At 32.1% G+C, this 14,973-nt stretch overlaps 2 protein-coding genes and 1 pseudogene across 2 annotated transcripts; all 3 read right to left on the reverse strand.

The window, feature by feature from the left end:
• Positions 1–325: 325 nt before the first annotated feature.
• RGTA1 (RAB geranylgeranyl transferase alpha subunit 1) lies at positions 326–5,231 on the reverse strand. Its single transcript, XM_047310667.2, has 8 exons — positions 5,000–5,231; positions 4,760–4,913; positions 4,485–4,645; positions 4,140–4,244; positions 2,492–3,277; positions 2,194–2,374; positions 1,651–1,834; positions 326–1,106 (listed from the first exon to the last, which is right to left on the reverse strand). The coding sequence occupies exons 1-8, from the start codon at positions 5,113–5,115 to the stop codon at positions 718–720; spliced, it is 2,076 nt and encodes a 691-aa protein (XP_047166623.1). The 5' UTR covers positions 5,116–5,231; the 3' UTR covers positions 326–717.
• A 1,605-nt stretch (positions 5,232–6,836) lies between these two features.
• LOC124835706 (putative 3-hydroxyisobutyrate dehydrogenase-like 1, mitochondrial pseudogene) lies at positions 6,837–7,483 on the reverse strand (annotated as a pseudogene).
• A 1,211-nt stretch (positions 7,484–8,694) lies between these two features.
• On the reverse strand, positions 8,695–11,673 carry HYL1 (dsRNA-binding domain-like superfamily protein). The gene is made up of 3 exons (XM_047310678.2): positions 11,459–11,673; positions 10,804–11,066; positions 8,695–9,799 (listed from the first exon to the last, which is right to left on the reverse strand). The coding sequence occupies exons 1-3, from the start codon at positions 11,481–11,483 to the stop codon at positions 9,029–9,031; spliced, it is 1,059 nt and encodes a 352-aa protein (XP_047166634.1). The 5' UTR covers positions 11,484–11,673; the 3' UTR covers positions 8,695–9,028.
• Positions 11,674–14,973: the final 3,300 nt, after the last annotated feature.

The following is a 14,973-nucleotide window of genomic DNA, read 5'->3' on the forward strand; positions in this document are numbered from 1 at the left end:
TTTTCGAAGGGTATTCCGAAAGGTTGTTTCGAAAGTTTTTCGGAATAGTCATTATGAAACAGGAACATATTTCTAGAAGTCAAAATCATTCCAATTCAAAAGCAAACTTTTCCAATAAATATATTCTCGAATGTTTATTCCGGAAACCTCTAATAAAGGTAAGTGTATTTTAAAAGTTAGGAGGGTGTAGGTAACAATTATTTTTAATGCAACTTCAATTTCCAAAATGTTTTAAAACCTCTTCAATCATTTTTTCTACTGATTCGCAACCTGTCTTTTCGTCTATAACTAAATCAATTTACTCGTATCAAAGCGAGGCAGCAAGTCCCAAAAAACGTTCTTTAATACAATGTTCAAAATAAAAGTTTAAGATGAAAGCAACGCGAGATTGATACACAAATGATACTTCGTCCTTCACAAGGACGGACCACACCTTCCTATCTTGGCATAAAAAATTATATAAATAGAGAAATGCAAGCCTAATATCACCGGTCATATACATGCTTAAGGATCGTATAAACTGCATCTTCTTCCCGACTATGGCGAAGCAGAGATTTGAACAAGGAGCTTGTACTACTTACCCAAGAAGTCATTCGACATTTGTATAGACAGTAAAAATGTCACTAGTAGTGTAGCACCTGATGCCAACAAGGACCAAATGCAAAATCTTCACATTATACCAGTAAGATAAAACGCATCCATAAAAGCCAAGATTGGTCAAGATAGTTCTTCGTCATCTAGCCACTTGAGCGTTGGTAAAACTTTGACCAGAAATGACCTGAAGTTTTCATCGGCTACTGCATTCCCTATTATGTTTAATTCTGTCAGTGCCAAGCTTCCAAAAATCAAGAAAGCTTCCCAGAATTTTGTGGCGCTAACATTGCCAGTGAGGATTTCAAAACGGTCCCATGCAAATTCTTCAGTGTGAGATAGAGGAGACGGGCATAAGTATCTCGTTGTGTCAACCGAGTGACAACCCAACTCATTATGTGAAATATTTAGCACTTTAAGTGACTTAACCAATCTGAGAGGCCCCAAAGCAGTAAAGCTACCAATTTTATTATGACTCAGATTTAAGCAAGATAGAAGTTGCATTGCCTCCAATCCTGTCAAAAAGATTCAGCATGATATTTATTTGAATTTTAGATACGTCAAAAGCAAAATTTTCCAAAAGTGATTTGCCAAGGATACAGCCTAAGCTAGAGACAACCTTTCATGATTGAATTCTGCTGCATAAGAACTTGGAAATTATTTTTTTTTTTATATAAAACTAAGTAATTCTATATTGCGAGAAACAAAAATAACATCTAAATCATTAATATTAATTAATTAAATTTTATTAAACTATTGACATCAATAGTCTGCTTAAGCTATATAGATTCAAAAGGATTATAGTTTATGCTCCATTGGCCTGGGAAACATGGATAGAAACATGATGCCTAGTGGTTTGCTAATACACGTAAAGCATCTTGTTGAGTAAGTTAAAGAGAAAATAGAAGAGCGTAATTTTATACAGTTTAATTAAGCACAATTGTGTGCTAGAATACATGTTGTTGACCCCACTAAGAAGGAATATGGATAGGTTCTTGTTGTATTTGAACATATAGAAAAACTAAGCTACAATAAATTTACAAGATACACGAGTTTTACCTTCAATGGATTGAAGTTCGTTGTGGCTAAGGTCTAGCATTTGCACCCACAATAAATTCTCAATGGATCCCAGCCGTGACAATGATAGGTTTTGTAATCGTAGACAAATATAACCAGTGATTGTTTCTGTTTCATCTCTATAGTAGTGGCAGTATGGTAGTAAAGAGTCCCTAGTTGAAGTTATCTGCAGAATCATCAAAACATAAAACGAGAAAATGATGTATTGTGGAAGAAACAGACAATTGGACAATTGTAAAGTTAAAGTAAATATAAAAATACACCAGCATGGCTAGATAAAAGCTTCAAAAGTCTAGCACGATTTTGTAAGAAAACCAGCATTAAAAAAAAAATCTTGTATTTTCTAAATGCCTTTTCTCCAGTCAACTGATTTTTCTCCATAGTGGAAAACATTTTCAGTAAAACACAAATACATATATGAAAGGTAGATATTCACAAGAGTATTTGACATCTTTATCAACAGCAGTGAAAGTCCAATGAGATCATGTTATGATAGATAACTAATTCTGAAGAAAAGTAAATTACCTGCTGTATTGATATTAGACTATGCTCGTCTTTGTAGTATAGAGAATGTGTTGGATCCAACTTAATCAGATCGGTGTAAAGTTGAAGAACTTCTTCAGTGTTAGATATTCTTCCCTCATGTTGAGATGATAACAAATCAAGAGCAGTCAAAAGTCTTGCAAGTGTAAGCTTTCCAATTTTACTAAAAAGAAAAGGGTACACATTATCTTAGAATTAAACAGAGACAAAAACATGGGAATAAAACATCCAATGTGGGATTTCAAATCATAAATTTATCTATTTAATAAATAAACCTTACCAATCATACTCTGACAATAAGTCCCGAAATTGAGTTATTTCTTCCCCAATTTCCTCAGCGTGCCAATTGGAAGTTGTTGGAATATGGTGATTTTGAACGGCAGAAAGAATGGGATCTGACTCCTGAAAATGATCAATTTTATGGAAATTTGTATTCTTCCATGTAGTCCTTTTCCCACCCTGTCCTTCAGAATGTTTAATAGATGCAGTCTGTACAAACACTTTAAAGGAAATTTGGGAAGGATCACCATAATGATTTTCATTAGAAGATACAATACCCTCAGAATGTCCAATGCAGATATCTACCGAATAGGTTTTTGACGATTGAAGCTCCATATTTCCAAGGTTTAGATATACAACCCAAACTTTAGCAGTATTCGAATTGCTCATGGAAAGTGGTTTCCAAACAAGTTCCTCCTCTAAAAGTTCAGATTTAATAGACACTGTGGATGAGTTTATTCCTTCTACAGCTAGATTGAAATTAAGAATGACCGGTAGAGTTGCAGTGTCTGATAGTGTACCGTTCAGAAGAGACAAATGACAACCTTGAAGGCTGTTGTCCCCAATTAGTGTTATACTAGATCCATGGGATGGCCAAGACGAAACAAGAAGAGGAGCATCAGTTTTCACGGTTTGATCAATAAGCCAAAGATGATAAAACCAGCCACTCTGATCATCTGGATCAGTAAAAATAGCATTGTGAACATGTTCAAACTCCTCTTCCAAAAATTTTTCTTTCGGGAAATATCTCTCAGCCTTTCTTTTCAGCAAATTAGATAAAAGCACACTGAAAAATTCCAAATGCAATATACATTAGTAAAATTAGTTGATACACCTTTCTCAGCCTTTTTATTTAGATTAATAAATTTGGTTGATCAAGACAAGTAAAATTTTAACCTTGAAATAAAGTCCTAAAGAAAGGAGTTGGTTCAAATAAACACTATGCAAAAGCCTTCAATGGAAAAAAGGGTTTCCCACTTATGAAGGGCAAGAGCAGTATTAGTACTTAGTGCATACAGATACACAAACTTTTTCCTACAATGTCAAAATATCTCTGGAATGATGAAAGTCATTGCATCATGATGATCGTTTAAGGAAAAAGGACAGTTTCATATTTCGATAGAACGTGGCATGTAACAATATCAAGCAACAAAAGGGCTAATTTTTTGAAGTACACGCATCCAATGATATGCTTTCAGTTTTTTTCACTTACAGGAGAATCTTGTAGAATGCTTCAAATTAGCAGCTAATTGGTTCTTATTGACATGAAATCAAACCATTTTCTTGGTCACAATTGATCAAGCATAGATATCAAAAGTGCACCTCGAAGGCTCACATGGAAAACATTTAATTATGTAGAGTTGTTAAATGCCAATGCTTATTTCAAGGACATAACCTAAGAACAAAACAAATATATGTAGACAAAGATGTACAAGACGAAGATACAATTTTATTCCTGACATTCAATTTCATGCCTTTTCAGATAAGCATACAAACACAAGCAAAACAGTCCGATGTCAATTCAAAAGTTCTGAAAAACACACTTATGTAATTCATGTAATTAAATAATTGGCTCCATACAGAAAAAGCACACAGCCAGCAAGCACAAGAATGTCCCTTTGAACGAGTAAATCTCTAGTTATAACTACCTACGATTGTGCCATGCAGAGTAGTTACTGAAATTAGCTCCTATAACTTCCTCCGTGTATTTCAACTCATCCTCATCAGATCGTTTCATCAGTTCGGTAACAAACCTGGAAGTAATATCAACGCAAAAAAGGAAACCAACATAACCAGTTTAGTTTAGCATTCGGGAGGAGGTAAACAGAATTATTCCGCAAAACTGCACTTTAAACGTGTTTTTTTTTCTTCAAAATGCCAGAATTAAATTTTCAACTACTAATAACAAACAAGAGAAACAAAAATTTCTCAAATTGAATCATTTTCTTTCTCTGGTTGAAAAGAGAACACCAAAAGGAAAAGCAGTATTGAACCTTCGGTAATTCCACGCGTGGAAATTTCGAGGATCGGCCTTCTGAAAACCATTCAGAAGGCGCATTTCGTTGTCGATGGACGAATGCCCCTTGCTGAGCACCCATTTTCTATGATGCCACGCGCCGTAAGACTTGAAATTCTTCCTCAGCGCAATCTCCACCTAAAGCATTTTAAACAAAATAGCAAACTCTAGCAAATCGATTCACAGGAAAAAAAATTAAACTAATTATTTATTCAAATAATTGAACCGCAATAAGTGAAAGTGAACACGCACGAGTTTGAGCTCGCCTTGGAAGATAGAATGAGGATCGGAATCGGAGTTAGTGAGGTGGTGTTGAACCGCGAGTTTTCTGTAATTCCAAGCTGTGTAACACTCTGGATTAACTTCTAGAAGCTTCGCACTCACATCTAGCGCTTCCTTGCTATATCTGCAATCAACCAGATTTGCACAATTTGAATTAATCGAAGGAGAAGAGAAAGAGAAAGAGAGAGAGTCGAAGGAAGAAGAAGCAACATGCGATTGTGGTGATTGGCAAGAAACTGAGCTTGCAGTGAACGAAGCTTTTCAGTCTTCGCTGATAAAACAGTTTCATCTTCTTGCTTCAGCGCTTTGCGAGGCCTACCGTGCATTCTCAAACGTAATTCACACTTCTCTGCCCTTCGCCGTCGTTTTGAGTTCTAGTGTTTGGGCAGATCTCATTGTTTTCTGATAATTAATAATTAGTAATAGAGGCTTGTACCCAGTGGTGGGTTTAGAGTTTGTGTAATTTCCAAAATAATGTTTTGAATCTCTCATAAAGTATTATTCAGAATATATTAAAAGAATCTTGTATTGATATTGTGAACAAAAATAAAATAAAAAATGAGAATTTCAAGATGTATTTCGAAATTAAACTTTAGTTATGAAATCCAATCATAAAAAAATCTCACTTTAGAGTTTAAGATATCTCAGAAAACACCAAAGACCTTTCTGTTATTATTTTGGAAAATGAATTTAAAAAAATATATTGAAAATAAAAGAAATTGCTGTTTAGAAATGTATCTTAGAATATATTTTAAATTATCCTAAAAAATTTTAATTATATTTTCTAGAGTGTTTTGTGATTTATAAAGACTTTTAGATTGAAAGGTGTAAAAATTTAAAATGTCATTTTTTTTTGTTCTGCATTTTAGTTATATTATTTATATTTTAATTTTATAAGATTATACATTAATTTAAAAATACGAAACATATTTGACAACTTTGAAGAATTTATTTTTCTTAAGAACAAAATTTACATAAAAGATTTTAATGAATTTTTTTATCTCTCAAGGTATTTAAGGATTGAATTATTTTATCTTCATTCGTTTACTTAGATTGAATGGTACATGCAAATACACCTATTTATTTCACAATACATGTTAAACAATGAGTGGTAAAAATAAAAATTATCAAAATTACATATTTTACATTAATTATTAAATATATTAATAAAATTAAAGTTCAAATATTATTTATTTTTAAGAGAAAAAGTCATAATTTATGTCTGGAAAGCATCTAGTATTTTTATTATTATTTACACATAATAAAAAAATAGAAAAATATTAAATATTTACTACAAATTAATATTATTCAAAATAATGATTTGGCTATTACATTATTTTTTATGTCATCTCAATATACTTAAATTTGTATGAGATTAATATATAACTTATTATGATAAATTATAAACCGTACACTCAATAAAATATCTAAATAAACTTTTTAAATTAAAAGTAATATTGAGTCAAAACATACACGTGATTCATTAAATATTTACATAATAAAGGGTAAATATTTAATTTTAAAAAATCATAAGTAACAAGTAATCTTGATTAAAACCGATAAACATTCATTACTCACATTATTCATTACTCACATTATTCATTACTCACATTATGATCTTTCTCAGTTTCTTTTATAAATCCTTCTACCACCTTTTTCTTAGTGAATTTTTTCCTTAAATGTATGACTTAAGTTTGTTAAAATTTAAATTTATTGATTCACATATTATCATGTAGGTTTAAAACCTCGTTTGTTTATGGTATTTGTGTGTCAATCTGAAATGGATAATCGTTTTTTTTTTCGATCTTAATCGAGACCATAAACTTGTAAAAATGAATCAATTAAGCCATCTCCGTTAAGTTATCACTGACGCTATCTAACTGTGATGACGTGATACACACATATGCATACATCTTATATTATGTGAAATTTTTTATTTAATTTGTTATTAAGTCTTGTACAACTGTCTAAACCCTTGGCGAAAAACCTTGCACCAATCAGCTTTTTATTACAGTTTGATGGGTTGAAGTTCTTATCTCTCTCACACTCATCTTTCCCGCGATAAATCCGGCAGCAAGAAGATCACACCGCTCTGCCCAATTACACAGGAAATCAAACTATACCCATTTATAGTACCAACAATGATAGAATCATTAAGAAAATAAAAGGAAAATGACAAGGAAAAAGAAAAAAAAGAAATTTGTTTGTTTTCAATCCCTTAATAACCCCAACAAACCCCGCTTCAAAATCTCTCTTTAAGATCCTTTTTCCGTACAAGTCCAGCAACTTCGAACCGGTCGCGCCGGTGGAAATCGCCTCCAGGTACAACCCTACATCCAACCCCGCCTTGTGCGCATACACCATTCCCTCCACCAGCCCCACCATCGTCGACGCTATTGTCACCTGATTCGCCAATTTCGTGAATTGCCCCTTCCCACTCCCTCCCATGTAGTTCACTTTCTCCATCACTGAAAACAAGGGTTCCAGATTCTTCACTGTCGATTCCTCCCCGCCGGCGAAAATCAATAGGGTTTCGTTCTTTGCGCCTCGGTCGTCGCCGGAGATGGGGGCGTCGACGGAGTGACAGCCTTTGCTCGTGGCTGGTTGCTCCTGCTGTTGTTCACTTTCAGTCTTGGAAGGTTTACAACAATTAATAAGTAAATTGGGCACCTGCTCCTTCTCCAGAGAGGACATGTACACTGAGACAACAACATATAGAAAAATCAGATGATAAAATTCTTCAACTGGTTTGTGTTCTTCATAAGTTTGGGGGCTCCTTCTCCAGAGAGGACATGTACACTGAGACAATAGCATCGAGAAAAATCAGATGATAAAATTCTTCAATTGGTTCGTGTTCTTCATAAGTTTGGGGACTCTGACAGCAGTTATCGTTCTGGTGTACATTCAAGATCACATAGGAAGGTATTGGGGTTATGGGGTTTCTGCTTATTCTGTCATTCAGTATTCCCCATAACTATGTGATTCGACAATTCTACGAACAGAGGAGAGAAACACCAGGAGGGCGACTACCTCCAGTAACAAGGAGACGACGGTTGCCGGAATCAGGGCCTAAGGGGATCAACGACGCGACGATGACGGTGGATTAATGAGTCGCAACAACAACAGGAAGAAGATGACGGTGGATTAATGAGTCGCAACGACAACAGGAAGAAAGAACTAATTAGGTTTTCACTTTTACACAAACAAACGTCAGAACCGACATCGTTTAATAGGTCATTTAAAATAGTAGGTGTCATACAATTAAATAATATAACATAAAGATCACGTCATATAACACTTATACAAAATATAATAATAAGTTAAATAACAAATTTCACATAATATAACATATAAGCAAAGTTGGACAGCGTCATAAGTTAAATAACAAATTTCACATAATATAATAGTAAACAAAGTTGGATGGCGTCAGTAATAATTTAACAGAAAATAGCTTAATTGACTCATTTTTACAAATTTATAAACCTAATTGAAACAAAAAAACAACGACTCATTTGAGATTAAAACACAGATAAAAAGAGAAAACGATGGCTTAAACCTATCACATATCAATCTTCTTAACATCCTGACGCGTGACCTTTCATATGAGAGGGTGGTTAAGGCCGATATGTAATCCGACATTGAATCGTCAGATGAAATGTCTGTTCCTCTTTCATTCCGATGTGACATTTTAAATCATTTACATTAATTACTAAACAGAATAATAAAATTAAAGTAATACATAATTTATTTAAATTTTTAATTTAAAAATAAAATAATATTAAAACCTTAACACTAAAATTCAGAATAATTTTTAGTTGAATGAAAAGTACCGAACACACACTAAAGAGTTTTCATCAACCAACACATGGAATGAATCTTTTATTATACACATTTCAAATTTAGAGTTAAACTCCAAAAGGAAACTGCACTTTTCATATAAACTCAAACCCGTCCAAATCCAGGCTCCGTGTCGTGGACAAAAGGAACATAACTCAAATATTCTAATACAATATAAATAAATGGTGTTACACATCCTCATCAGATCACTCATAAAAATTATCAACATGCTTTGAGAATTATCACATCCTATATTTTACTTTCCTAATTGAGTGACACCCAACAAAGAAAAACAGTTGGAATCCTCAAGGTTCCTATTAATAAATTACCAGCATTGCTTGAATCTTATCTTCCGTGCTAATAGTTTAATCTTTGCATTCTAATAATTTAATACTTTAAGCCTCAACCCCCCACAACACAATGGTCTGAAACCATTTCTCCGTTGTATAGCTGTTTGTTCATCTCCACACTTGTTTCCAATATGTCACCATTAGACACTGAAGAGAGATCCGTAACAACAGTCCCAAGATTGTTCTCCTTGGAATATATTTCTGCTGACTTTCCATTTTCAAAAACAAAAGAACCCTCCACAGCATATGCTTCTTTATCAGGATAATTAAATGATATTCCATCCTCTAAATTCTTCATGACTTCTGAAGTGAATTTTTCAGATTTCATTTCTTGCAGGCCTGATTCACCATTAACACTTGCTTGTGTTTCTACTTCATGATTAATATTTGTTCCAATACCCACGTTTTCAGTATGAATTGGGCCTAACTTATCTCTGGGATTTTTCCTCTTAGAAGATTTCCTTTTAAACCGTGCTTTCTTAGGCTTTGGGGGATTTGAATTCTCATCGGCTATCGAAACAGTTTCTGCTGCCCTTTTCCTGCATGGAAGGACTGTCAACTGTGGATGGCCAACCTGGTTTTGGGAAGCATGAGATGCACTTGACTGGATAGCTAATAAAGCAGTTCTGGCAGCTTTAATCTCTGCTTCCTTCTTGGTTTTTGCTGCTCCCCCAATATAGAGTATACCTCCAATGTCCACCGTACATGAAAATACTGATGCTCGACCAGGTGTTTCATCCTTTTTGCACTGATACATAGGCATTGCATAGTTCATTTTCTGGGCATATTCCTGAAGTAAATTTTTGCATAATCCTGTTTCATGCTGGAAGTAACACCACTAATATGGTCAGAGGCAGTGAAGGAGACCAAAATGCTGAAACTAAAAGTACTAGATGTTCAGAGACAATACAACAAGCACGAATCTCCAAGATAAATTGAGCAACGGAGCTAAAAGCTCTTAAAAGTGTCAGATCAGATAACTACTAATCATACATTTTCCAAGAATCAAATAATGATTTAGGTGGGTGAAAATATAATCTGCAAAGTGAAGTCATACTTGGCCAAAAAATGTTCTAACTAAAAATGGTTATCAGTCTCGGATGGTTGTGTGTAGTTGCAAACTTTGAAAACACTATAGTGGGAAGTGGGATGACTACTATCTTAAATATAATAATGCACACTAAACATGATTAAAAGAAATTCATGATAAACAATTACGAATACATCATAGTTTAAGCACACAATAACAATCAATCTAACAAAAATAAGAACATACTAATGAGGTAAAAATGAAAGCTGGTGGTGAAATTAATAGGAATAGAACATTCTATAAGATTAGTAGATTTGAAAAGTGTAAAGGGAAGTGTTTTGCAAAATGGTCGAGGAAAAAGGTTTCAAAAACATGCATTAGGCCCAACCAATTCCCTTGTAAGGCATATTGAGGCTTAGATTCAAGAGAGTTCAACCTACATTGGACTTTAGTTACTTCATCTAGCAAAAAACTGCATTAGAAAACGGGAGAAAAAGCATACCTTTACAAACAAACAAACAAAAAAACAACTAAACAACATGAACTGCATTAGAAAACGGGAGAAAAAGCACCCGTTTACAAACAAACAAAAAACAACAACTAAACAACATTAACTGCATTAGAAAACGGGAGAAAAAGCACCCCTTTACAAACAAACAAAAAACAACAACTAATCAACATGGTTTCAAGGGTCAAAAAGGGTTTCAGAAACCTATATAATGGTAGCACCATATACTGCATGTGAAAATACACAATTGGGATCCACAAAAAGTTGATAAGGTTAAAAGACTACTTACAACAGGTTGGGTGATGGAGTGATTAACAACATTAGATTTGGCCAACTCCACCAAAGCAACTTCGGCTGCGGACTGTTCTGCTGCCTTACGATTGGAAAATCCAGGCAAAGAATCATACCGAACATCATTCACTATCACTGTTGACCTGAAAGAAGGTTCATGAGAAGGCCCTTCCTTGATAGTTTCATATACAGGAGTGGGCAGCCCGGCCTTCTGGGCATACTCTTGCAATCGGCTCTTAAACACATAGCAATTTGAAACGCCTGAAACATATAGAAAAACACATGCAAATAGTTAGCAGGAAGTAATATCCCAATCCATACAAATGGCGTAACAACTAAGCCAGCTCTGATTCCCCTTTGATTCCATGTTCACTCAATCTTTCGTCTATCAAGAAACCAACATCATAAGAGTTACACCAAATTGCACCGAACCCTATCAAAGTTTACATTCTTTAACAAACTATTACTTCAAACCTATGGATGAAACCTAATTGATCAAACACTCTTGATCAGAAAACACATTTCTCTTCAACCCTACATTTCTTTACAAAAACTCACCCCCTCATCCAGAGCAACAGAAAGATTCATGGGAGCAAGAAATGAAATCTTTGTCTCCAAATATTGAATTAAATTTAAAAAAATAAAGAAAATACCTTGAAAATCGTCGTTAGTGGGCATAGCCTTCTTTTCTGGTGACGGTTACAGAAGGATGGAGTGAGTGATTCTGAGACTCTAATTGGTTCACTCTAATATGATGCGTGGAAAAAGTGAGGATGAATTTTTAAAACTGTGAGAAGATAAAAGAAGAAAAAGAGGTAGTTTGTGTGTGAAGTACATGTGGGAGGCAATGCCGGAATCTGCGCCGCTCTCTTTTTATTAAGTGGCTAGGACGCGTTTAATTCGGGTACATAATACCCGATAAAGCCCATTCATCTGGTCCATTTGATATATATATATATATATATATATATATATATATATATATATATATATATATATATATATATATATATATATATATATATTATTTTATTTTATGTTTCCTTGTGATTTACAAAGTTCAGTGTATATTTGGTTGATGGTAGCCTCCAATCATAAAACCTAAATCACACTAATTATGAAATTTGTCTTTTACTAATAGTTCACTCTAAAAAGAACATTTTTGTTGATTATAAATAAGTTGGTGAAAAGTTGAGTTCTTTAATGATAATAATGTGGAAATATTCTAACTAGAATTACCACACATTTTAATTTTTATAATCTCACATCCCTATCCTTAGATATTTTAAATTATTTTAATGTTTTATATGTGTTGTATATTCAAGGAAAAACAAATGCATTTAATATTTCAATAATGCAAAATACTTCACTTTTTGTTATTGAATGAGTATAAGTTTTGTAGAATATATATTATTGTGAAATTGAGTGTCAACTTCTTTTCAATTATTGTACTAAAAAGTCAAACCAGTGTAAGGAAATGGCTCTCAATTATTTTGCAAAATGTTTGGATCAATGGAAGAGAAACATTAACTATGTGGAATCACATGTACCTAGCAATGTGGAGTTTAGAAGTGAAACACTATGTTGAAAGACAAAGACATTAGATTGAGATGCTCAACTATTGTGAAGATGAAAGTGACAATAATGTGTCTCTAGTTGACTTGGTGTGAGCCACTTGAACATTGTACTCAAATTCCTATTCAAAGGGTTTGTGTCAAAGACTTGATTATGAGATGCAAAAGTTTTGTTAGTGGATAATGTTATAAGCATTTTTGTTATAAATAATAATTAAAAAAACTAATTAAACAATTTTTAAAATAAAGAGATGGAGAATACATGAATAAAAAATATGTTTAACCATAAAAAATATAAAATAAAATAAAGTATCAACTCTTTAAGACATATTTCATGAATTTAGATAAATATATTGATGTAATGAGTTTTTCTTTTAGGTTTTATTTATTCTTCTTATTATTTTATTAACATCTAACTTTTTCTCATCTAAATTATTTTATTTAACATGTTATTTTAGTTGTTGTGAAAAGAAAAACTGGCTATTTTAATTTAAGAACCACTTTTTTTTATAATACATTCATAGTAACACAGAAATTAAGAAATTAATTTACATCTACTGCTATATGATCTCAAGAGAACAAAGACTTGAAAGATTTTTCAATGATGTAAGATCAACATCTAGTAATTATGAACATTATTTATTATAGATATAATTATTATTTTTTGTATGTCTATTTCTTTTATAATATGTATATGAATTGAGACATTCAGATGTTGTATCTAGAAGGTGACAAAACTGAGTCTGCTTTGTTTGGGAGTGAAATATCTCTGAAGATAATAGTATTTTTTATAACTATTTTGTTTACTTAAACACACAATGAATTAGATTGATTAATTGATTTTTTTTTCAGTTTCTGTGCACAATTTTGCATAGATTTATCACTAAGACAAGCAGAAAGATACAGTTTTTTTTTTTTTAAAAAAACATAAAGAATAAGGGTTTTAGGAAATTTCCTATAAAATTTACATGAAAAGTAATTTGTAAGAACTTTCTTCACCTAATTTTACAAATTGATTTTGTAAAAGCAACACTTCTCACCTTCTTTCAAACTACATTTCAATATAAAACTGTAATAAAACCCAGTTTAAAATCAATGTATCAATTAAAAAAGAAAAAAAATATATACATGAATTTCTTTTTGAATATTTGTTAACCTTCATACTGAAAACTAAACATGCTCTAAAATACACTATCACAAGTCTAAATGATGTTAACATGGAATACACTGATTAAAAAACAATAGGTAATTGGTTCATTGGTTATAGGAAAATATAATCAACATCTTGAAATAATGTCATGAAATTCTATTAAGGAATTAGTAAATAATCTTATAAGATATTTGAAGTTTGGGCTCAAAAATGCATATTGATTTCCAAATTTGAGTCAATTTTTGGGCTATTTCTTTCTGTATCTCTTTGTTTTTCTTCCTGCACTCTCATAAAATTTAATAATTCAATTTTACCCTTCATTAAAATTATATTAAAAAACCTTAAATCTAGTCATTCTCTATGCTGTGCAGACTACTCCTTCACCTTCCTTCCTGTTCAATTTTGGTTATATTGGTTAATGGTGTGTGATTTTTTATTGGTGAGAAGAGAACATTTTTTGAAAAATTTTTGAAGTTTGTTTTATCTTATATGGGATTGGAAGTTGGCTGTTCTTCTGGCTGGCTGTGATGGTGGAAAATGTTTGAAATATATTTTTGAATGTCTTTTGAAAAATATTTTTCAAATGTATTTGGATTTTTCATTTTGAAATTCAAAAAATATATTTTTAGATTTGTAAATATATTCTGAAATTTGGAATATATATTTTAAAATAGCTTTCAAAATATGAAAATATTTTTTAAATTATATAATCTGATATGTGTTTTCATTAATAATTGTATTTTAGATTGTATAATTTTTAAAAGATTCATTATAAATTAGAGAATGTAGTTGTATATGTTTTCAATATATTTAAAATGAAAAAATAAATTGGAAAATACGGTTCAATCGGCCATAGCTGAAAGGAGTGACAAATATTTCAAAGGTTTCAATATATGTGAAGGATTGATTATAAAGGAAAAATGAAGATTTGAAAATACGGAATAAAGAAAAATAAAATTCACAATAATAACTTTACCTTTTTATTATAACTTTATTAAAGAATAATTTATAGTTGATTAAATTTATGGGAAATCAAGATTTGGTATTGTGATTTAATAATTTGCAGGATAACGTGAGAGTGTTCTGTATTACAAAATTATAAAAAAAAAAAAAACTCATCTTTCATTTATAAATAATCCAGAATAAAGGTTGTAATGGAATTGGAGGTAGAAGTTTGTGAAAACACATAAAAAAATATAGGGTTAAATATGTTTTTAGTCCCTTAAGTATCAGACGATTTTGTTTTAAGTCCCTACTCAGAACTTTGATGGTTTTTAGTCCTTATTGTTTTGAAACTCTGACTATTAGTCCTTAAAATTGGACGGTGTTAAGTTTTGGTAGAGGTGGCAAACGGCGTTGCCACGTGAAATACCAGCTGTCCTCTTCTCTTTCTGCCACGTTCTTGATTGAAATCAAATTAACAAATAGGGTTCTTAATTAGGCA

Source organism: Vigna umbellata, chromosome 2, assembly GCF_029865625.1.
Source record: "Vigna umbellata cultivar VRB3 chromosome 2, Vumbellata_1.0, whole genome shotgun sequence".
Classification (NCBI taxonomy): Eukaryota; Viridiplantae; Streptophyta; class Magnoliopsida; order Fabales; family Fabaceae; genus Vigna; species Vigna umbellata.